Source organism: Xenopus laevis, chromosome 4L, assembly GCF_017654675.1.
Source record: "Xenopus laevis strain J_2021 chromosome 4L, Xenopus_laevis_v10.1, whole genome shotgun sequence".
In the NCBI taxonomy this organism is placed as follows: Eukaryota; Metazoa; Chordata; class Amphibia; order Anura; family Pipidae; genus Xenopus; species Xenopus laevis.
The window spans coordinates 134775445-134800828 of NC_054377.1; the positions used below are offsets into that span (position 1 = coordinate 134775445).

The following is a 25384-nucleotide window of genomic DNA, read 5'->3' on the forward strand; positions in this document are numbered from 1 at the left end:
CTTCACTTTCCTCAACTAAATTTACTAAAGCAATTAACCATTTATGGTTTCTTGTGGAGCAAGCAACACAAAGGGGTAAAGAAAAGGCACATTGTGAATTTTATGAAGAGGAAGACTGAAAATGGAAGAGAACACAGATGCAGGCAATTATGTTGGATACAAGTATCCTGATACTGAATGGATATCCTTGCGATTAAAAATCCTTATTTTTAACCTAAGGGTATAAAATTGTTAAACTGAATATAAAGCAATGCACCCAAGTGTAGGGATTCTAACTGAATGCTTAATAGACATTTCTTTTTTAGTCAACCACACAAGTGGTGGAGCTCTGTCATGATTTTTATTATTAAAAATTGTCATGATTTCTAAATTACACTGTTTTACACTGCAAATAATTCACTCTACAATATAAAATGTAATTCCTTAACCAGCAAGTTTATTTTTTTAGTTGTAATATTGGTGTGTAGGCTTCCTGAGTAAAAAAAAAAAATATTTGTGTGTAGGCGCCATCTCAGGTCATTTTGCCTGGTCATGTGCTTTCAGAAAGAGCCAGCACTTTAGGATCGAACTGCTTTCTGGCAGGCTGTTGTTTCTCCTACTCAATGTAACTGAATGTGTCTCAGTGGGACCTGGATTTTACCATTGAGTGCTGTTCTTAGATCTACCAGGCAGCTGTTATCTTGTGTTAGGGAGCTGCTATCTAGTTACCTTTCCATTGTTCTGTTGTTAGGGGGGTAAAAGGGAGAGGGTGATATCACTCCAACTTGCAGTACAGCAGTAAAGAGTGACTGAAGTATATCAGAGCGCAAGTCACATGACTGGAGGCAGCTGGGAAGCTGACAATATATTTAGCCCCATGACAGATCTGTTTGCTCTTTTCAGGAACGGATTTCAGAATTCTACTAGAGCAGCACTATTAACTAATGTGACTATGAAGATTTACCTATACTAGATATTAACTAATGTGTTTTGAAAAACAAAAAAACCCAATTTTTTCCCAAACAGTATCCCTTTAATGAAGAACGGTCGGAGATTGGAAGGGCCAGGGGCATGACTGGGTGGTTTAAGTTCCTAGTCCAATATGACTGCAAGTTTTTGGCCAACATTCTACTTAGTTGGGAGGGCATAATGAAGTCAGGAGCCCTAGCCATGATAATTTCAAGAGGATTTGAGCTTCAGCTGTGACTGAGAGAATGTGGGCTTATATATATTCTGAATGGTTAAAAAGAGAAGTTGATTCTATTACAATTCTATATTTACAGTGGAGACTTTACTTTCCCTTTTAAAATGGTCAGCCCTGGTTACATAGTAGAACTATGGATAATTGCTTTTTTTTGCATGTTAAATGTGACATAATTAAATGATAAATGCTACCCATGTATTCATGAATTCATCAGTCATGTATTCATCAAGCCATTATTCAGATGAGAGACGAGTCATGTTATTGTAGTTATAACAAGATTCCCAGTATTTTCCTTCAGTTCCACGGAGCTGTAATAGCATTCGGACCATTCAGCCGTGGTGGAGATTTTAGTGATATAATGGGATTTCTAGCCCTACATTGTGAATGTTTGGCCACCTTTGCCTTGGAGGCTTAATTAAATTAAAATATTTATATCAGAAAGAGGGAAGAGGGGTCAGGCAGAAGTGTGCCCTCTCATTAACTCTCGAAACCATAAATATAATTCTGCTTTATAAAGATAAACATAAGCAGAGACAGAATGTCCCAGCCAGAATGTTACGTTGGGTGTGGGACTCACTCACTCATCTAGAGAATCCAAGCAGAACAGAAAGGTCACTTACTTGGGTCAGAATGAAGTACATAGGAGATAGAGAGAAATCAGGATGTTCCATTTAATTTGTTTTCATAGTGATAACTACTCCGTGCCTTTAAACTGTGCAGAATAATCTGCACAGGAGAGATTGAGCATAATAGACTTTGTAGGACCCCACATATGGACCAGTCAACATATATTTTTTTAAATACAACACACTTATAGCAATAATCTTTGTCCAACAATCACAGTATCTTTCCAGAGACAATTATCCCATTGTTAATATAGACACCATCTCTCCCTACTATACCTGCTATCCCACAGTCCCTTCCCAGAGACTATTATCCACTGTTACTATAGGCACCATCTCTCCCTACTATACCTGCTATCCCACAGTCACATTCCCTTCCCAGAGACTATTATCCACTGTTACTATAGGCACCATCTCTCCCTACTATACCTGCTATCCCACAGTCACAGTCCCTTCCCAGAGACTATTATCCCACTGTTACTATAGGCACCATCTCTCCCTACTATACCTGCTATCCCACAGTCACACTCCCTTCCCAGAGACTATTATCCCACTGTTACTATAGGCACCATCTCTTCCTACTATACCTGCTATCCCACAGTCACACTCCCTTCCCAGAGACTATTATCCACTGTTACTATAGACACCATCTCTCCCTACTATCCCACAGTCCCTTCACAGAGACTATTATTCAGTAGTTTCAGAGACTATTATCCACTGTTACTATAGACACAATCTCTCCCTACTATCCCACAGCCAAAGTCCCTTCCCAGAGACTATTATCCCACTGTTACTATAGGCACCATCTCTCCCTTCTATACCTGCTATCCCACAGTCACACTCCCTTCCCAGAGACTATTATCCCACTGTTACTATAGACACCATCTCTCCCTACTATACCTGCTATCCCACAGTCACACTCCCTTCCCAGAGACTATTATCCACTGTTACTATAGGCACCATCTCTCCCTACTATACCTGCTATCCCACAATCACACTCCCTTCCCAGAGACTATTATCCCACTGTTACTATAGGCACCATCTCTCCCTACTATACCTGCTATCCCACTGTCACACTCCCTTCCCAGAGACTATTATCCCACTGTTACTATAGGCACCATCTCTCCCTACTATCCCACTGTTACTATAGACACCATCTCTCCCTACTATACCTGTTGTTCCACAGCCACACTCCCTTCCCAGAGACTATTATCCCACTGTTACTATAGGCACCATCTCTCCCTACTATACCTGCTATCCCACAGTCACATTCCCTTCCCAGAGACTATTATCCCACTGTTACTATAGACACCATCTCTCCCTACTGTACTATACCTGCTATCCCATGGCCACACTCCCTTCCCATAGACTATTATCCCACTGTTACTATAGGCACCATCTCTCCCTACTATCCCACTGTTACTATAGACACCATCTCTCCCTACTATACCTGTTGTTCCACAGCCACACTACCTTCCCAGAGACTATTATCCACTGTTACTATAGACACCATCTCTCCCTACTATACCTGCTATCCCACAGTCACACTCCCTTCCCAGAGACTATTATCCCACTGTTACTATAGACACCATCTCTCCCTACTATACCTGCTATCCCACAGTCACACTCCCTTCCCAGAGACTATTATCCACTGTTACTATAGACACCATCTCTCCCTACTATACCTGCTATCCCACAGTCACACTCCCTTCCCAGAGACTATTATCCCAGTTACTATAGGCATCATCTCTCTCTACTATACCTCCTATCCCACAGCTACAGTCCCTTCCCAGAGGCCCAAAGGCCAATTTTGTGGCCCTTAGGCCTTATGCACATGCTCATAGTCTTTCTTAGTCTTGTATCTTTTTAATAATGTCTGTGAATTCTTCTTTTCTTCCCCCTCACAAACTGCTCTACTTTAATAAGCATTACACATTACTGTCAGACATAGGAATACTTTCATTTTAAATAATAGTGGTATTTCATAAAAAAAAGCTGGCAGACAAAGTGGGTTCAGTGGGGCCAGTAAAGAGATGGCTATGCCCACCACTTTTCCAAGTCACTCACCATGGTCATGGGAAAAGACCAGAAAGTTCAGAGCAGTTAGAATCTGTGCCAGGTCATCGTATCGGCAGCAGTGTTCCCCAGCACCATGTACAATAAACATCAGAGCCCTGAAACACAAAGAGAGATGCACAGTGTCAGACAATAGAGAAAATACAATCATTGAGCTGATAACCACTGGGCATGTACCAAAATCACTGTAACCATCACACTTTTTATAAGACTATTCCTGCTGGTTTGTCTTGGAGATAAAATCAGAAAGCTTCCAGTTCTCCATACACCCCAATCTGAACTGTAACTGCCTTGAACTGTTTAACCTGCTGGATACTGACACTGACACAAAAGAGCACAATCTCATGTATCCAACAGGAACAAATGCCTTTGGCTGTGCCCCATGCATGGGAAATGGACTTCTGTGTTTTGCTCTAACAAATGAAAGGAGTAGTTGCTTCTGGATATGTGATGGGGAAGGGAAAGAAAACATTGGCTGTTTTATACTATCACATGTTTAACAGGACAGAGAATTTACAGACAGTCCTTCTGTAAAATATAATATATAGCTAGGGTTGCCACCTTTTGCCCAATCTGACTCTGGGCAGGGGGGGCATACCTCCCAATAGTCTCGATTTTCAAGGGACAGTGTTACTGAAATGTCCCTGTCCCGACTTTCTCTTTGATCTCCTGAACTGAACAGCCAGAAAAAGATACACCATTTCTAAAACTTAATTGGCTTTTGGCAGAGAGCCCAGCATATGTAGCAGGTGCACTTGAATAATTTTGTAATTTAAGATTAGCAAAGAAACAATTGTAACTATTTAAGATAAGCAGGTCTCTTGGGGAAACTGTGACTTGCATCTTAAAGAGCAAATCACCTTCATTAGCAAAACTGTAATACATATATATATGTATATATGTATGTGTGTGTATATATATATATATATATGTGTGTGTGTGTGTGTGTGTGTGTGTGTATATATGTGTGTGTATATATATATATATATATATATATAATTCTTAATGAATCAGATGAAAATTGAGCATAGGACTGGCCAGATATGGGATGACTTTGACGTAGTTGGCCAGCTTAAATATATTGCAATATATGGACAAACAATCCCTGTTTTGTTTAAAGGGTAAGGCATTTTTCAGTAGCAGTATGCACAAAATGTCTCTGTCTTAAATATATTGATAATGGGTTGAGTGCAGAGGAATCTTGTATTTGTCTATATGTATTTTGTGGTCACACCCTCATTGCACCCCCGCCTAATGATTTTAAAAACAAGTGGTGAGCACAACTTTCCCTTGTTTGTTATAGTTCTACAAGAGCAGTGACCAGCTCCATGTTGTAGCTCCCACCCTTCCCAACTATAGTCAGGTGATCCCACTGGTGTCTAATAAAAGGGCAGCCAAGTTTGGGAGTTTTACTTTGAAAGCAGCTAGTAAGTTGCAGGTAAAACGTATTCGTCCCTTTTATAAAATGTATAATTAAACCATAGAATTCTTAATGAATCAGATGAAAATTGAGCATAGGACTGGCCAGATATGGGATGACTTTGACGTAGTTGGCCAGCTTAAATATATTGCAATATATGGACAAACAATCCCTGTTTTGTTTAAAGGGTAAGGCATTTTTCAGTAGCAGTATGCACAAAATGAAAACAGAACTGTCTAGTAATTCATGTGTTTCTGTATGACAGGGAGTAGTCTACAAATGAATCGCATGTCCTGCCCAGTTAATGACACAGTTACCAACACCTCATATACAGAGTTTAAATATACTTCTTTGCCCATGGTCTTTCCTGCCTCGTGTATTCATTTCCGTAGCCAAAGTGTGCATGAAAACCCAACAGCATAGCCCACGAGCCTGAGAAACAGATGTCCTTTTGATGTAGAAAAAAAAAAAAATTCCCCGATTCGAAATACTTTCCACTGGAAGAACATAATTTAAACAAAACTTCCCTTCCGCTCTCCGTCCTGCCGGCATGTTTAACCTCTTCATTGCCACGTGTTGCCCATGGCTTTGTAAGCAGCTGTAATAATGGGTTCAAATGTTCTGTATGTAAAGCTGTTTATGTGGAAGTTTTTGCTGTTGTTGTTGGAGTTACAGGAAGTGTATGCAGTCCATTGTTATTTGTGTTGTTATTTGTATCAGGCCTATTAGCTCACAGGTGTCAGTGGGATTCTGGGAGTTAAAGTTCAACAACAGCTGGAATACCACATGAAGGCGTAACTGTAACTGACATATATACCCTGCAACTGCTCATGTCCCCATAACTGATAAGCAGTTTTATGAAAAATAAGGGCCCTAAAATGACCCAGTATCTCCTAGTTCCACCACCAGAAGAATGCTAGATATAAATACATCATCCACAGTTTAACCCAAACGCATTTTTTGACGGGAGGGGGCAGCAATGGTCCCTATGTCACCCATTTCCATTTTGACCTTCATGATAATTAAGGCCTTGCCTGCTGCAGTAACAGGTCAGCTGAAGGTTATGCCACAGTATGCTGAGCAGCACCACAAAGGCATGTGCCTAATCTGACAGCCCCACAATGCAACTGAAACACTCGGAATAAAGACGTATTGATTTATCTGGCAGCTGTTGGACTGTGACATGAGCAAGTGGGGTGCAGTGACTGGCTCCCGGCAGCCTTAACCTCTTCAGCAGCAGAGAGAGAAGCAGCCGACTGACTATACCCGGATCTCTGTGCTACTCAGGGCTCGAACTGTCCATAACCAGAATAAGGTCCTCTCTTCCTCCAGTCAGTTTATCTTTCAGCTATGAGAAGTGCCTAGAGACTTGACTACAGGGCAGGCAGTGGGGCAACTCATCTGTTTTTATGGCTGCTGAGCAACTGCCACTTATGCACATTTCTTTGGACATTCAAAAGCTTAACGGTGAACAGGTGTTAAATACAGGGCCCTTCTCAATGCTTCCAAAGGAACCTTTACTGACACCCTTGTAGTAAGGGGACACATGCACTTACTGTACTTAGTGCCTCACTATACTAAAAAAAACAAAAACACTGCCACCTATTGAGGACACCTTCACATGGGCCCAGTGTCGGACTGGGACACCAGGGGCCCACCCAAAAACCTTTGACTAGGAGCCCACCAATTAATCTTAGACCAGGGGCCCACTCTCAGTATTATTATTCTTCCTGTCCTCACTCAACCTCTATTCTCCTAGTGTCTTTTCTTTACATACTATAATACTATAACCTATTATTCCATTGATTTAGCCACTTTGTTCTCATAAAAATAGGGAATGACCATGAAATAGGCCAAATGTTTAGCAGCATGAGGGTCCACTGACACCTTGGCCCACCGGGAGTTTTCCTGGTATCCCAGTGGGCCAGTCAGACACAGAATGGGCCCATAGTAGTGTCAGACCGGGGTGTCCAGGGCCCACCAGGGCTGCTACTTCAGAGGCCCCCTCACTACATTCACTAACAACCCCCCAAAAGCCTCCATCCCTCTCCCCCCTCTACATGCTACATACCTTTACTTCCTCCTTTCAGCTGTGACCAGGGATGGAGTTTCAGTTAAAATGCACTAAGTTTGCCCAGGTGCAGTAACCTATGCCAACCAATCAGCAGGTAGAATTCATTGGTCATCTGTTTAAAAGCAAATGTTGTATTGGTTGCTATGGGTTACTGCTCCTGGGTGCCTTTTATTACATATGGGGTATGGTAAGCTGTTTGAAGCTTGCTCCATCTTTTTTTTTTTAAAGTTTTTATTTTTCAAAATTTTTTAACAGAGGAAAGAAGAAAAGAAAGAAGAAGAGAGAAAAAATCATACAAGACAGCAGTTTATGCCAGTGGAGCCAAATAAAATACATATTATGACCTGTAACTCAGAACCATGTCTTTATCTATTCATCAGAAAGACTGTGCCTTACATTCGCAAACATTAGTCAGTTACAATGTCATTATACAATGGGGCCTGGCCTAGTGTCCTCCATTTCCAGCCACAGCGCCCAGACTTTCTCAAATTTTTTCGGGCATCCCCGAGCAATGTAGGTCATTTTCTGATTAGGAAGGGTGTCGTTAACTAAAGTTCGCCAAAAGCCTAATGATGGTGGGGCGGTGGATTTCCACTGTAGTAGTATGGCCTTCTTCGCATAGTATAACAGTTGGAGATAGCACAACTTAATCCCAGCTTGCAGCCCTAGATCATCCACCACTCCCAAAAGACATACTAACGGGTTTCTAATGCATGGGACATTTAAGGTGATAGAGATATGTTGTAGAACTTCCCCCCAGTACACCTGAATAAGTGGGCAGGACCAAAACACATGCAAATATATGCCAACTTCCAGATTACATTTACCACAGTGGTCTGAAGTAGTTGGGTATATCTTCGCAAGCCTATGTGGGGTGAGATATACTCTATTAAAGAACTTCGCTTGGATGAATCTGTCCCTGATTGACATCGTGATGTCCGGGATTTGTTTAAGTGCATCCTCCCACATGTCATCGTCCAGTTCTGGAATGTCACTAACCCATTTTAAGCTTGCTCCATCTTTAGTAGCCATTTCATACTTACTGAAGCCAACACTCAACCTACTTAAAAATCTATTTTATAAGTCTCTATCCACCAACCATATCTCATCATCTTCCTTTTTACAGTTAACATGATTCCTCTTCCTATAGTGCCCATTCATACAGCTGTAGTGTCTGCCACATTTAATGTGGGGAACCCCATTGGCTTTTACATTTGACATCCCTTTTTCATTTGATCTTAATTTAGAAGTGATGTAGGATAGCAGGTATAGTAGGGAGAGATGGTGTCTATAGTAACAGTGGGATAATAGTCTCTGGGAAGGGACTGTGACTGTGGGATAGCAGGTATAGTAGGGAGAGATGGTGCCTATAGGAACAGTGGGATAATAGTCTCTGGGAAGGGAGTGTGACTGTGGGATAGCAGGTATAGTAGGGAGAGATGGTGTCTATAGTAACAGTGTATAATAGGCTCTGGGAAGGGAGTGTGACTGTGGGATAGCAGGTATAGTAGGGAGAGATGGTGTCTATAGTAACAGTGTATAATAGACTCTGGGAAGGGGCTATGACTGTGGGATAGCAGGTATAGTAGGGAGAGATGGTGCCTATAGTAACAGTGGGATAATAGTCTCTGGGAAGGGAGTGTGACTGTGGGATAGCAGGTATAGTAGGGAGAGATGGTGCCTATAGTAACAGTGGATAATAGTCTCTGGGAAGGGAGTGTGACTGTGGGATAGCAGGTATAGTAGGGAGAGATGGTGTCTATAGTAACAGTGTATAATAGGCTCTGGGAAGGGGCTATGACTGTGGGATAGCAGGTATAGTAGGGAGAGATGGTGCCTATAGTAACAGTGGGATAATAGTCTCTGGGAAGGGAGTGTGACTGTGGGATAGCAGGTATAGTAGGGAGAGATGGTGCCTATAGTAACAGTGGGATAATAGTCTCTGGGAAGAGAGTGTGACTGTGGGATAACAGGTATAGTAGGGAGAGATGGTGCCTATAGTAACAGTGGATAATAGTCTCTGGGAAGGGAGTGTGACTGTGGGATAGCAGGTATAGTAGGGAGAGATGGTGCCTATAGTAACAGTGGGATAATAGTCTCTGGGAAGAGAGTGTGACTGTGGGATAACAGGTATAGTAGGGAGAGATGGTGCCTATAGTAACAGTGGGATAATAGTCTCTGGGAAGGGAGTGTGACTGTGGGATAGCAGGTATAGTAGGGAGAGATGGTGTCTATAGTAACAGTGTATAATAGACTCTGGGAAGGGGCTATGACTGTGGGATAGCAGGTATAGTAGGGAGAGATGGTGCCTATAGTAACAGTGGGATAATAGTCTCTGGGAAGGGAGTGTGACTGTGGGATAGCAGGTATAGTAGGGAGAGATGGTGCCTATAGTAACAGTGGATAATAGTCTCTGGGAAGGGAGTGTGACTGTGGGATAGCAGGTATAGTAGGGAGAGATGGTGTCTATAGTAACAGTGTATAATAGGCTCTGGGAAGGGGCTATGACTGTGGGATAGCAGGTATAGTAGGGAGAGATGGTGCCTATAGTAACAGTGGGATAATAGTCTCTGGGAAGGGAGTGTGACTGTGGGATAGCAGGTATAGTAGGGAGAGATGGTGCCTATAGTAACAGTGGGATAATAGTCTCTGGGAAGAGAGTGTGACTGTGGGATAACAGGTATAGTAGGGAGAGATGGTGCCTATAGTAACAGTGGATAATAGTCTCTGGGAAGGGAGTGTGACTGTGGGATAGCAGGTATAGTAGGGAGAGATGGTGCCTATAGTAACAGTGGGATAATAGTCTCTGGGAAGAGAGTGTGACTGTGGGATAACAGGTATAGTAGGGAGAGATGGTGCCTATAGTAACAGTGGGATAATAGTCTCTGGGAAGGGAGTGTGACTGTGGGATAGCAGGTATAGTAGGGAGAGATGGTGCCTATAGTAACAGTGGATAATAGTCTCTGGGAAGGGACTGTGGCTGTGGGATAGCAGGTATAGTAGGGAGAGATGGTGCCTATAGTAACAGTGGATAATAGTCTCTGGGAAGGGAGTGTGACTGTGGGATAGCAGGTATAGTAGGGAGAGATGGTGTCTATAGTAACAGTGGATAATAGTCTCTGGGAAGGGAGTGTGACTGTGGGATAGCAGGTATAGTAGGGAGAGATGGTGCCTATAGTAACAGTGGATAATAGTCTCTGGGAAGGGACTGTGGCTGTGGGATAGCAGGTATAGTAGGGAGAGATGGTGCCTATCGTAGTAGAGTTGACATTCAGTGTGTGTCCAATAAAAGTAGAATAGCAAAATAAGTCATTGCACAAGTCACCGTGTAGCAGAAGTTGTCGTTGGAGATCCTTCCATTACTGATGAATCCCCTGACATGACATTTGAAGAGAATAACTTTACCAGACACAGAAAGAGGAATGGATAAAGTAGAAGTTATATTTGTTTGACATAGATAAGGGGAACTGGCTTTGTGGCTGCATTCAGAGCAACTGTTGTTATGTTACTGGGAGTGCCGAAACAAAGCAGCTGTTTGCTTTAAATATTTAACACTGTCAGTTCACACCCCTTATATGCTCTTATTTATACGGACGGTGTACCCTGAGTTTTGTTTTCTTCTTTTCCCTGTGTATGTATATAGGAGCTGATGTAGCCACTACAGTAAAATGTAAGGCTATTAGAAGTCAGTAAGGTGTTCCATAACTCTATCAAACTGGACAGGGTTAGGCAGGGCCAGCGGGACACCGGGAAAAAACCTGGTGGGCCCCTCCGACCCAGACCTACTCCCGCCGTGCTGTCCCCTGATCTCCGCGCAGCTCCTCATGGGTGGACCTCATAGCTGAGGCTGGGGGTCCAGGGGGTGTGGGGCCCCAAAGGCAGCAGCCCCAGTGGGCCCTAGTCCCCCATTCCGACGCTGAAAACGGAATATAAGAGTAGAGGGTCTAAAAAAGAAAAATATGCAAAATAAGAATAGTAAGAAAGTTGAAGACTTAAACTGTGTTTTGGTTGCCAGGGTCAGTGACCCTGCCAACCAGACAGGACAGAGAAAAGAGACAGAATAGGAAAGCTAATCATTCAATAATATTTCATATTTGTCTGCAGAAATGATGGGTGGCTGTATCCCACTCACCTGCCTATAGGTAAACAGATTTAGCTTCTCGTGCTTACAATCAAGTTCATTTCTGTTACAAGGTTTAAAATAGAACAGAACATAGTTCCAGCTGGTGCTATTGATTTTCCCCTGTGTCGAAGAATTCGATTTAGTGAGAGCGAAAGTTAGTGACATCTTGGCACACCTAGAGATGTTTGGTCCCCAGGCATAAAAGAAAAGCTGTGGCCCCTATATATGGGGGTAAAAACCATAAGTAGGTGATGTTAACAGGATGCTGGGAGTTGTAGTACAACAGCAGTCTTGGATGTACATTTCATCATCATTATCATCATTTATTCATATAGCACCAGCATATTACACAGTGGCTTTACATTACTTTATAACGAACAAGGATCTTACAAAAATTTAACAAACAAGCTAAGAACAGGATTAGAGGGCCCTATGCACAAAAGATTACAATCTAATAAAAATCTATAAACAGTAAATTTCAAAAATATCTAAAAATCGCTACACTGGGGCCCCTATAGGGGTGGAAGAAGCACTCCACTGCCCTCGATGCTGCCTTTATGTATTCCATGTGCCAGCACAGCCGGTTTTCATTGATTTCCCATCAGCCCACACTGTCGGAGTTATCCTGATCGGACAAACGAATCTCACTTTTTCCTGTGTTCAGATCACTTGCACATTTGGCGAATGATCACAAAAAAAAACAAAGTCCATGTATAGGATCCATTAGCCAGAAACCTATTATCCACAAAGCCCCGAAAAAGTAATCTCCCATAGACTTCATTATATAGTGAATAAAGTACCCCCTCTTGTAAATTACAAGGATATTATAAATTACCAAGGAGTTTCATGACCATATAAAAACACGAGGCCGAAGGCTGAGGTTATACAGGTCATGGAACTCCGAGGTGACTTCTAATATCCTCATATTTTGCAATAGGGGGTACTTTATTTATTATAATACACAAGTTTCAGTGAGTCATGTGACAGAAATGACATCACTACTCACCGTTTATAACTGATGACATCACTACTCACCGTTTAATTTACAAGATATTCATGGCTTTTGTGTATTATAATAAAATAATCCAAATGTTTAAAAATGATTTCCTTTTTCTCTGTAAAAATAAAACAGTAGCTTGTACTTGATCCCAACTAAGATATAAATAATCCTTATTGGAAGCAACACCAGCCTATTGGGTTTATTTAATATTTATATGATTTTCTAGTAGATTTAAGGTATGAAGATCCAATTTACGGAAAGATCCGTTATCTGGAAAATCCCAGGTCCCGAGCATTCTGGGTAACAGGTCTCATACCTGTACCAGGAATTAAAGCGCTACCGCGATATTCCAGGTTGGTACAAATAGGTGTAAATAAGCTTTTACATTTCCAGCCATTCATGTAATGTGTTTAAATGAATATACTCAGCATTCGGTCATTGTGATTTTTCGAACGAGGTGCTCAAAATGGCTAGTCATTTTCTGTATCATTTCTAGAAAGCAAACCTTCACTTTCTAAGGCTCTTAGCTCAGAGTCTTTAGTACAGGTATGGGATTTGTTATCCGGAAACCCATTATCCAGAATGCGCCGAATTACGGAAAGGCTGTCTCTCATAGACTCCATTATAATAGAATAATCAGAATTTTTTAAAACGATTCCCTTTTTCTCTGTAATAATAAAACACTAACAGTACCCGGTACTTCATCCAAACACAGATATAATTAATCCTTATTGGAAGCAAAACAATCCTATTAGGTTTATTTATTGTAGAGTTAAGGTATGAACATCCAAATTACAGAAAGATCCATTATCCAGAAAACACCATGTTCCGCGCATTCTGGATAACAGGTATATTTATACAGTGTATATATATATATATATATATATAGCAATAGACTGAGCAGGGAGTTTTCCACAAGTCAAGAAGCAAACACACCAAAGGGGGTAAAAATAGCTCAGTTATTAACAAATGATCCCTGTTGGCTTTGTTTGCAGGAGAAAAGAAAACATGATCGGTGCCGGTTCCAGAGCAGGTTGTTACACTTCATCTACAACTGACATTGGATTTAATTATTTAATTTAAGTGAAAACGAATGGCACCCACGTCATGATCACAATTCAGAATGATTATTATGCCCATTTATAATGTACAAGGGGGTGTTCCCCTTTAAGTTAACTTTTAATATGTTATAGATTGTCCTATTCTTAGCAACTTTTCAGCTGTCAGATGGGGGGTACCGAAAAACTATTTGCTCTGTGTGGCTAACTGTGTGGCTAAAATGTTATTGTAACTTTTTATTACTACTCTCACTATTCAAGCCCTCTCCTATTCATCTTCCTGTCTCTCTTTCTTGCAACTGCCCGGTTGCTAAGGTAAACCGGATCTTAGCAACCAAATAACTGTTGAAATTCCCGGAGAGTTGCTGAATAATTCTAATACCATAACAAGTGAAAACCAATTGCAAATACTGAGTATTCAAATGTGAGCAACCCCTTTGATACATGAGTTACTGGTATCACCCAGGCACAATATAATGATAATGAGTTTGTGCCCCCAACTAGGGGCTCCAGCTTAACTGTTTCACTGCCAGAAACAAGAGGCATTTTCCAGTCATGCCAAGGACCTTACCTTGGTGAACCTGAAGGCTTCCAGTATCTGGAGAAAATGTGTTGTCCATCTGCATTAATGTAATGGCTCAATTCTGTGTGGCTAAGATGTTATTGTAACTTTTTATTACTACTGTCACTATTCAAGCCCTCTCCTATTCATCTTCCTGTCTCTCTTTCTTGCAACTGCCCGGTTGCTAAGGTAAACCGGATCTTAGCAACCAAATAACTGTTGAAATTCCCGGAGAGTTGCTGAATAATTCTAATACCATAACAAGTGAAAACCAATTGCAAATACTGAGTATTCAAATGTGAGCAACCCCTTTGATACATGAGTTACTGGTATCACCCAGGCACAATATAATGATAATGAGTTTGTGCCCCCAACTAGAGGCTCCAGCTTAACTGTTTCACTGCCAGAAACAAGAGGCATTTTCCAGTCATGCCAAGGACCTTACCTTGGTGAACCTGAAGGCTTCCAGTATCTGGAGAAAATGTGTTGTCCATCTGCATTAATGTAATGGCTCAATTCTGTGTATGGGACCCCCTGAGGACTGAGAGCTGGGGTGCTACCTTCAGGCATCATTGGAGTGTCACCTACAGCAAAAGAGACAGTGAGATGCTTTCACATGAAGCTGCTCATATATATATATATATATATATATATATATATATATATATATATATATATATATATATATATATATATATATATATATATATATATATATTACAATTAGATGCCTATAAAAGGTTTAAGAATTTGCAACAAAAAAACTGAATTTTGGCGGCACTTGTATGCTGTTAGCTCCCCTTGCCCTGGAATGAAGGAGACAATCAAGCTCATTTTTGCTGTCAGCATCTCATTGTTGGTGTTTTTGTTATGAATGTCAGTGTGAGCCCCGGCAGCTCAGAGCCGCACATTCTGCCATCTGTGGAACCCAAGCAGCCTGTCTCTCCCAAGCCTGGGCGTGTGTTTATGATGGAAAAAGAACGATATTTCTTATTCGTACCAAATTCTGAGAGGAGTCGGGGAAATCAGGCAGCGTCTCCTCAAAACAATGCCGGATCTGTCCTGCACAGAAAGGGTTAATCCGCAGACTGTACCGGATTGTTGCACATACTGCTTGCCACAGTTCCTGTGCAGAATGAATGGAAGGGAACTCAGTCCTGTGCATCGCCTGCTTCACTTGCCACATAAGAGAGGCTGGGCAGCACCCATAGGAGCAGGTGAATTAATGAAATGGGGAGAGTGTATATGGCAGGTCTAACGTGCAGGTATTTCTTTGTCTCAGCAACGGGGTTCCACTTTCTCTGTGATTTCTCTACTGATCCCCCCACCCCTCTGTTCTGTGCCTCTGCTTATACTGATCAGCATGGAAACCCAACCTATAAACCCAACATGCAGAGACTCCACTAGCTTGTACATAATCTCCTCCTGCTTTACTGGGGAATATGCCCTATACTGCACCTGGGCTCATCCCTTTCCTTTTCCCAAGAGGGTAGAAGCTTATATTGGCCAGAGAATATTCCATCTTTGCTCATTTCCATTTAAACGAGAGCTGCCATACTTCTTCAGCATGGATGCTGGTTATTGGAGTTCAGCAACAACCGAAGCAGAATATATATATATATATATATATATATATATATATATATATATATATATATATATATATATATATATATATATATATATAAACAAGTCCAAAAAAGGTGCACTCCATTTCCTGAAGGAAATGCCCAGGTGCCCACGATAGTATAACAAGTATATATTTGTTTGTCTTGTTTTCTCCTGGCGAAGATCCCTGCGAGGGATCGAAACGTTGAGTTTCAATAAATAATTATTTTTCTTGCATCAGAGAAGTCCTGTGAGTGTCGCTATTTCCTGCATATACACACACACATATATATATGCAGGGAATTGCAGCATTCATGGGATCTTTTTCAGATGAAGCAAAAAATCTTCATTTAGCTCAACATTTCGGCTCTTCGTCCGGAGTATAAAACAAACCACCAGGACCCTCGGTTCTGTAGTAACGGCAGTTGCCTAGCAACGCAACTTGGCGCCAAAACACTACCGTGGTGTGTATATTTCATGGGGTGGTGGGTCCTGGTGGTTTGTTTTATACTCCTGACGAAAAACCCTGTGAGGGTTCGAAACGTTGAGCTAAATAAAGATTTTTTGCTTCATCCGAAAAAGATCCCGTGAGTGCCGTAATTTCCTGCATATTCTATACATTTTTTTTGCGAGCAACCGGGCGGTAGCATGGTCAACGGTGTGCACCATCAAGTCTCGTATACATACATACATATATATATAATGAAATGATTGACTTACTCTTGTTTTACCATTGGCATAAAAGGCCAATAACACAATAAACAAAGTAGGGCATATACTCCTAAAATAAGAACCAATTTGTCACTGTAAATACCAAGAGTGACAGACTGACTGGGATATGTAACTGGTTAAACAACTTTCCCAACAATAAGACTCTGGTTTAGCAGCACAAATTACAGTCTGTAGATAGGATTCAATAGACAAACCCGCATTTACCCACATTTAACACCACACACACGTAGTAATAATAAAGGAAACAACTTGAGAAAGAAATACATCTCAGGTATAGGATCTGTTATCCAGAAAGCTTTGAAATTCGGCACTGCCATAAATAGAGTTCTTGAAGGTTACTAAGCTGCATAAACCCATATTGGTGCCAACACAATCCTATTGGGATTATCTCAATAGCATTAAGGTACCCCCAATTCCCAAGCATTCTAGGTGATTGATCCCATAGCTATACAGGAGATTACCATTGCAGAATAAGTGCACATGGGAGTATAGAGGTACCCACACCTTTATAGCAGATTCCTATGTAAATGTGCATACAGTGTAGATAAGGCAGGAATGTGAGAGTGACAGGCATGGGGCACATGAAGAGGGAGCACGGAGTAAGCGCCAGAGATTCGCCCCATTATACCCAAGACATACAAGTATGTAACTGTTGATCATGCAGGCAATGCCCTATATATAACCCACCAATCAGACTGCCCAAGCCAGTTTATTGCCTTCATGGTACAAGTGTCAATCTCAGCGCCCCTGCGTGGCACAATCGCTTTCTTATGGGGTCACTAACATGGCAATCTAGCGACTGAAGTGGCACTTAGGGTTGAATAGTGATGGGCGAATTTCTCCCGTTTCGCCAAAAAATTGGAGAATTTCAAATGAAGTTTGCAAAACAGCAAAAAATTTGGGAAACTTGAAAATTGACGCTGGCATTAAAGTCAATGGGCATCCGAATAGTGTTGACGCGCACCTGTTCTGGCGCAAGCGACTTTTCCGCCAATTTTTTGATGCTGGCGAATTTTCACTGGAGTTTTTGCGTATTTATTCACTGGAAATTTGCAGCGAAACCGCGCCTGGTGAATTTATTCACTATTGATAAAGATATTACTTTTTTTGTGTGCAGTCGGGGCTTGGAAATACCTATAGGTCCAACCAAATAAAAAGTATATTGTAGAGGAATAGTGGGTCCCCCCATTGATTGGCATTAGCTATCAAGGAACCCATTGCACTATAGGCAGGAATCAAAGGGAATGTACCACCTGATCTGATTATAGACTTTAGAGCAGGGGTGGCCAAAAGGTAGATCGGGATCTACCAATTGACCTTCAGCTGGTGATCAGTAGATCTCAAGACTCGGCTTGTCTAAATAACCCTCCTGTTTCATGCTTTTCATTCAGATATTTTTTTTTTATGTTAAGGTTATAAAAAATACATATTTCTAACATAACATATAACAATAACATATAACAATATACATTTTCTCATACATTAATATTATAGTAATATTTTCCATGGAACAGAAAGCTAATAATACTTTTATGGATGTAGATCGTAATTGGACACCATCATTAAAAGTAGACCTCGGGTTAGTAAAGTGTGGGCACTCAGGGTGGGGAAATACCTACAGGTGCAACCAAATAAAAAGTATATTGTAGCAGAATAGTGTGTCCCCCCCATCGATTGGAATGAGCCCTATAGGCAGGAATGAAAGGGAATGTACCACCTATAGACTTTAGGGGTTATAGTGGCATGTATAGGGGCAATCTCACCCACCTGAGGCGCTGCCATTGCCCAGTGCAGGAATTAGTAATCCAATGGCAAGTGCTTAATGAGTGTTGATTGTTACAGTGATGCCAGTGCCACCAATTGGCTTAACTAGCAGCCCTCCCAATGGTGAGCAGCCAACAGCGAGGATTGCGCCTTACCCACCAGCAGTGGAAGCGCCGTGTTTATCTGCTAGCGCCTCTGGCGATGCTGTCTGTGCGTGCAACTGCATATCATGCTGATCCGGCGGGAGCTGGCGCTGGAATTGCACGGAGCGCTGATGCCGCTGTCACTCTGCTCTCTGAGGCTCTGACACTTGTCTGTTGCTTCTAGAGCGAGGCAATGAGAGGGGGCGGAGACTGGGAGAGGGGGCGTGGCTCAGACTGGCTACTCGTTGGTGCAGCTTTGCCTTTGCAAAAGATAGGCGGGGCTAGAAGGAATGTGTAATGAGCAAGGCTGCCTCCCCTTGCTTAAAGGGACACTGCTTCTAAATATGAAAGGTGTGGTTCACCTTTAATTTCACTTTTAGTATGTTCTACAATGGCCCAATCTAAGTCACTTTCCAATTGGTCCTAATTATATCTTTTTTTATAGTTTTGAATTATTTGCCTTCTTCTTCTGACTCTTTCTAGGTTTTAAATGGGGTCACTGACCCCATTTAAAAAGCAAAAGCTCTGTAAGGCTACAAATGTATTGCTATTACTACTTGTTATCACTCCTTTCTATTCAGGCCTCTCCTATTCATATTCCAGTCTCTCATTCAAATCAATGCATGGTTGCTAGGGTCATTTGGACCCTAGCAACAAGATTGCTGAAATTTCAAACTGGAGAGCTGCTGAATAAAAAGCTAAATAACTCAAAAACCACACATAATAAAAATTGGAAACCAATTGCAAATTGTCTCAGGATATCACTCTCTATGTCGTACTAAAAGTTAACCTAAAGGTGAACAACCCCTGTAAAGTTCACTTTTAGCATGTTATAGATTGGCTGATTCTAAGCAACTTTTCAAAAGGTCTTCATTTATTTATTTATTTTTTATAATTTTTTAATTATTTGTCTTCTTCTGATGCTTTCCAGCTTTCAAATGTGGGGTCACTGACCCTATCTAAATTCAAATGCTCTATAAGGCTGCACATTTATTGTTATTGCTGCTTTGCATTACTCATCTTTCTATTCAGCCCCTCTCCTATTCATATTCCAGCCTCTTATTCAAATCGATGCATAGTTGCTAGGGTAATTTGGACCCTAGCAACCGGATTGCTGACTTTGCAAACTGGAGAGCTGCTGGATAAAATGCTAAATAACTCAAATAATAAAAAATTAAAACCAAATGCAAATTGCTTTAGAATATCACTCTCTACATCATACTAAAATTGTAATTTAAAGGTGAACAGCCCCTTTAATGTGGGTATAGGAGAAGCACTGTATTGGGGAATAGAAACATGGGAGTTAATTTTTATTCCTTCATATATTTTTATAATGCATATATGTTAGGGAGGGGCTTGTAAATTTCATACAACAAGTTAGGGACCGTCATGTGGGGTTTACCTTGACGTGGTATGGTGGCTTTTCTACTTTATGATCATAACTTTGTAACTAAAAACCCCTGTTTTGTAAACTTACTTTTGAGACAGGGGCCCAGGGAATGTGCATTAAAACTAGCACTTCCATTATACTTAAATATACTATTACTTAGCCTTTAGAGTGCTTCCACACCCCTATTTTGTACATTGTAAATTTCATAGGCTGAACTATAACTCTTTAATAAGTATTTGCCATTCAGTTGCTCTTCGGTTGTTGCTGAACTCCAATAACCTGCACCCCACTGATGAGCTGAAGAAGTATGGCAGCTCTCGTTTAAATGGAAATGAGCAAAGATGGAATATTCTCTGGCCACTATAAGCTTCTACCCTCTTGGGAAAAGGAAAGGGATGAGCCCAGGTGCAGTATAGGGCATATTCCACAGTAAAGCAGGAGGAGATTATGTACAAGCTAGTGGAGTCTCTGCATGTTGGGTTTATAGGTTGGGTTTCCATGCTGATCAGTATAAGCAGAGGCACAGAACAGAGGGGTGGGGGGATCAGTAGAGAAATCACAGAGAAAGTGGAACCCCGTTGCTGAGACAAAGAAATACCTGCACATTAGACCTGCCATATACACTCTCCCCATTTCATTAATTCACCTGCTCCTATGGGTGCTGCCCAGCCTCTCTTATATGGCAAGTGAAGCAGGCGATGCACAGGACTGAGTTCCCTTCCATTCATTCTGCACAGGAACTGTGGCAAGCAGTATGTGCAACAATCCAGTACAGTCTGCGGATTAACCTTTTCTGTGCAGGACAGATCCGGCATTGTTTTGAGGAGACGCTGCCTGATTTCCCCGACTCTTCTCAGAATTTGGTACGAATAAGAAATATCGTTCTTTTTCCATCATAAACACACGCCCAGGCTTGGGAGAGACAGGCTGCTTGGGTTCCACAGATGGCAGAATGTGCGGCTCTGAGCTGCCGGGGCTCACACTGACATTCATAACAAAAACACCAACAATGAGATGCTGACAGCAAAAATGAGCTTGATTGTCTCCTTCATTCCAGAGCATGTCTATTAACTCCATGTGCCACCGAAATTCCTGATTTTCCAGAGAGACAGTGATAAACAAATTCTTAACCCCTTATAACACCATATTGTAATAATATTTATATATCAGCGGGTAGAACAGTTTCACGTGAAAGCATCTTACTGTTTCGTGGCACCTTGATGCCTGAAGATAGTTCCGCCAGGGGGTACCACGCATGTAACTGAGCCAATATATTAAATCAGATGGACCACACATCTATTACACAGTGGCCAGGGTAATTATAGAGAAATCAGAACCTAAAACTGCAAGGGAGCCCAGTGGGGAACCGACTGAGTTTTAAGAAAAATGCCAAAGGGCATAAGAACCACGATTGCAATGGAAAATTTGCACTTTTCCTGACAGTCAGTTGTCTGCAAAACCACTTTCATTAAAGGTACTTGCATCAAAATGCATTTTTTGCATTTTTGTGTATTTGAACTTTAGAGATGTGCGGGTCCAGATTTTTAGGACACACACCTGACGCTAACTCGCCCTCACCCAACCTAATTATATCACTGGCAATCAGGGCCGCCATCAGGGGGGCACAGGAGGTACTCTTGTACCAGGCCCAGGTCTAAAGGGGGGTCTGGCTGTGTTGCACTTTTCAAAATATCCGGGCCCCCCTTGATAGCACCGAAGCCGGGCCACCCTTTCCCGAAGTCCCAAACCGCAAAAAGACCCGAAGCCACGAAAGGAGCTGAAGTTGAAGTCCCGAAGCCGCAAAAAGACCCGAAATCCACTAAAAGAGCCAAACTTTAAGTCCCGAAGCCACGAAAAGACCAGAAGTCACGAAAGGAGCTGAAGATGAAGTTCTGAAGCCACAAGTTCGCTTCTACTGAACACCAATGTGTGTGTTTTTTTGTTTTTTTTAAACCCCTAGCCACCAATGTGTTAAAAAAAATTGTTGTACGTGGCCATGTGTTTTCTAATGCCGGCCCTGCTGATAATGGCCCCAGCATTTAACGGTGACCCCAAAAATTCATGACTTGGTGGCCCCCGCATTTCGTGTATTAGCAAAAGCTCTGGGATACAGCGACCCCTGCATATCTTGAGTTAGAAATACTCCATCTCAAACCTGTCAAGGTCATGTAGAAGTCAATGGCACATATCCCTGAAGTTGTTTCTTGACATCGTCATCTGTGCTGGATAATTTGAAAAAGTTGAGTTTTTGCATCGAAAATTCACTAAATTTGAATTTTTGGAGCGTCAGTTCTAGTAATTGATGCTTAATTACTGTTGCAAGGTTTTGTTGTTCTGTTTTTTTTCCAAGAAAAATTATTGATAAATGAGTTCAGCTTGCGGAAGGAAGTTTGGTCGACTTTGTTTTCATAAAAAAATTATAGTTTTATTAAAACAGCCCCTTGAACTATATGTGCTGCTGCTTAGAAACTACAAACAATACAAACAGTACTAAACTAAAACAATGCAATTATTGGAATTCCAGGAACATTTGAGACATGCGTGGAGATCCGGGGAGATTAGTTGCCTCTTCTTCGGTGACTAATCTCCCCGAACTGCCGGCTGGATGGCACTTGGAGTCTTTGTTCGTTTTCTGAAGTCGCCCAAAGTTGCCTCATGAGGAAACTTTGGCCGACTTCGGAAAACGAATCGCTCCGAGTGCCATCCCGCCCACAATTTAGATTCTAGCCGATAGTAAGGCAGTTCAGGGAGATTAGTCGCCCGAAGAAGAGGCGATTTGTTGCCGGGCGACTAAATCTCCCTAAATCTCCGTGTGTATCTCTGCCCTTCAGGAGATCCCATTTGCTGGATGTCACAGTGACATTTATATTCTACTGCTGGATTATTCAGACTCTCCAAGCAAAGCTTTAGAATTGGGTCGTTGAATAAAAAAATTAAAGCTGAAAATGATACTCCTTTGTAGATCATGGGATTAGCCTGCTATTCTTGGAACAGAGACAAAAAGATAAGAAAAGATCCATTGTTAGGAATGTAGAAACAAACTGCACAGGACACAACAAATTCACATTCAATCGAGTAGAACAATTCCCCAGAGAAAGGGTCAGAACTTTAAGGGCCAGATATATCAAAGGTTGAGGTGAATTTTCAACTGAAAAAAATTCAAATTTCAAGCTATTTTTTGGGGAATAATCCAAATTAGATTTGAATTTGAAAATAAATTGAAAGTTTGAATATCAAAATTTATCATGTACTGTCTCTTAAAATTTTTGACTTCGACCATTCGCCATCTAAAACCTGTCAAATTGCTGTTTTAGCCTATGGGGGACCTCCTACAACCTACTTGGAGTCAATTGGTGGACTTGAAAAATCTAAGGTTTTGTGGGTAAAACTTAGAATCGAATTCTATCGAATGCGCTATTCGATTCGTACGATTCGAATTCGGCCTATTCGATCGAAAGCGGACCTATTAGGCCAAAAAAAACCTTCTACTTATTTTCGATTGGTCTGTTTTAAATAGAATTTCGAAGTTTTTTCAATTCGAAATACGACCCTTGATAAATATGCCCCTAAATGGGAGGGGGGAGGGGCATATGGATCCATTAGGTTGTATCTACACCAGAAAGTGCTATTTTATAAAGCTTAAATGCAAATATTGAATATCTTTTATAAGAGAATTTGGCTATATATTTGTTGTTTATTCACTTTTGCATTCACTTGAGACTCTGATTTGTAGGGATGCACCAAATCCACAAATTAGGATTAGGCTTCGGCCAGGCATGAGTATTTGGCCGAATCTTGCTGAAAAAGGCAGAATCCTGCCCAAATCCTGAACTGAACCCTGGAATTGGTGCATCCCTTCTGATTTGCAATTTGTATAGTTTTCTAATCTTCTAATTTCATATCTGTTTTGTATATTCATCAAAATGATGCTTTTAATTGTCACCATTACACATTTTTGTGCTTATGTTGAAACCAATAAAATATTTGAAAAAGAAAGAAGGATCAGTTTTTGGATTTAATTTGGCCTAATTTTTGTAGAGACCAATATTTGCTGGTTAATTCTGTGTCAATGTCATGTCATTGTTGCCTCAGCACATTTTCAACTTTTTTATGAAATTACGCAAATGCTATCTAGGAAAGGGTCTTGAGATTGTAAGACTCTATTATTATTATTAACATGTATTTATATAGCGCCAACATATTGCGTAGCACTGTAAAGTAAATGTGATTATACAACTAAATCACATGAATTACATACATAGAACATATGGAGTAACATACATCACAATCAATACAGGTACAAAAGGTGAGGAAGGCCCTATGTAGAAAGAGCTTACATTCTAAAGGGAAGGGAGTAATACACAAGGTGTGGGAGTGGGCAAGATCGAATTAAGTGGGTGAGAAATGTGGTATTATATGTGAGGGTAGGCTTCTCGAAAGAAGTGCGTTTTCAGAGATTTCTTGAAAGCAGAAAGGTTGGGAGAAAGTCGGACAGACTGTGGGAGAGAGTTCCAGAGGAGGGGTGCAGCCCTTGCAAAGTCTTGAATGCGAGCATGTGAGGAGGTAATGAGAGAAGAGTTGAGTAGCAGGTCAGTAGAGGAGCGTAGTAAGCGATTGGGTGAGTATATAGAGATGAGTTCAGAGATGTAGGGTGGGGCAGAGTTATGAAGTGCTTTGAAAGTCAGTGTCATTAATTTGAATTTGGTTCTAAAAGGTAACGGAAGCCAGTGCAAGGATTGACAGAATGGCGAGGCAGAGGAGGAGCGGTTTCTGAGGTGTATGAGCCTCGCAGCAGTGTTCATTATGGACTGGAGAGGTGACAGTCTCTGGAGGAGGAGGCCAATTAAAAGAGAGTTACAGTAGTCTAGACGCGATATGATGAGAGAGTGAATAAGAATTTTGGCAGCATCTTGGGTGATAAATGATCGTATTTTGGATATGTTCCTTAGGTGGAAGTGACATGATTTAATAAGCGACTGGATATGAGGAGTGAATGACAGGGCAGAATCTAGGATAACCCCAAGGCACCGGGCCTGGGGAGAGGGGGTGATAGTGGAATTGTTAACTATGATGGATACTTCCGGGATGTTACTGGTGTTAGTTGGAGGAAAGAGCTGAAAGACAGCTATTAGCTGTCTATATCAGTAGGAAGCAGCAAAAGCTACAAATACACTACACTATTATAATTAAAGGAGTGCTTCACCGTCAAGTTAATTTTTAGTATGTTATAGAATGGCCAATTCGGAACAACTTTTCAATTGGTCTTCATTATTTTTTTTTTATAGTTTTTTTTTAATTATTTGCCTTTTTTATGACTCTTTTCAGCTTTGAAAAGGGGGTCTCTGACCCCATCTAAAAAAACAAATGCCCTGTAAAGCTACAAATGTATTGTTATTGATACTTAGTATTATTCTATTCCGGTCTCTCCTATTCATATTCTAGTCTCTTATTCAAACCAATGCATGGTTGCTAGGGTAATTTGGATCCTAGCCACCAGATTGCTGAAACTGGAGAGCTGCTGAATAAAAAGCTAAATAACTCAAAAACCACAAATAATAAAAAATGAAAACCAATTGTAAATTGCTGGGGTAATTTGGACCCTAGCAACCAAATGGCTGAAATTGCAAA

The 25384-nt window shown here is 41.2% G+C and overlaps 1 protein-coding gene across 6 annotated transcripts in view; it reads right to left on the bottom strand.

The window, feature by feature from the left end:
- Positions 1 to 18538, bottom strand: part of mgll.L (monoglyceride lipase L homeolog) — a 42256-nt gene extending 23718 nt beyond the window's left edge. Inside the window, exons 1-4 of one of the 6 annotated variants that reach the window (XM_041589368.1) lie at positions 18383 to 18538; positions 14614 to 14703; positions 14129 to 14177; positions 3874 to 3980 (exon numbers count right to left, since the gene is read on the bottom strand). In XM_041589368.1, the coding sequence (XP_041445302.1) occupies positions 3874 to 3980; positions 14129 to 14177; positions 14614 to 14703; positions 18383 to 18449 (313 nt within the window). In that variant the 5' untranslated portion in view covers positions 18450 to 18538. 6 annotated transcript variants of the gene reach the window in all.
- Between the last annotated feature and the right edge of the window lie 6846 nt (positions 18539 to 25384).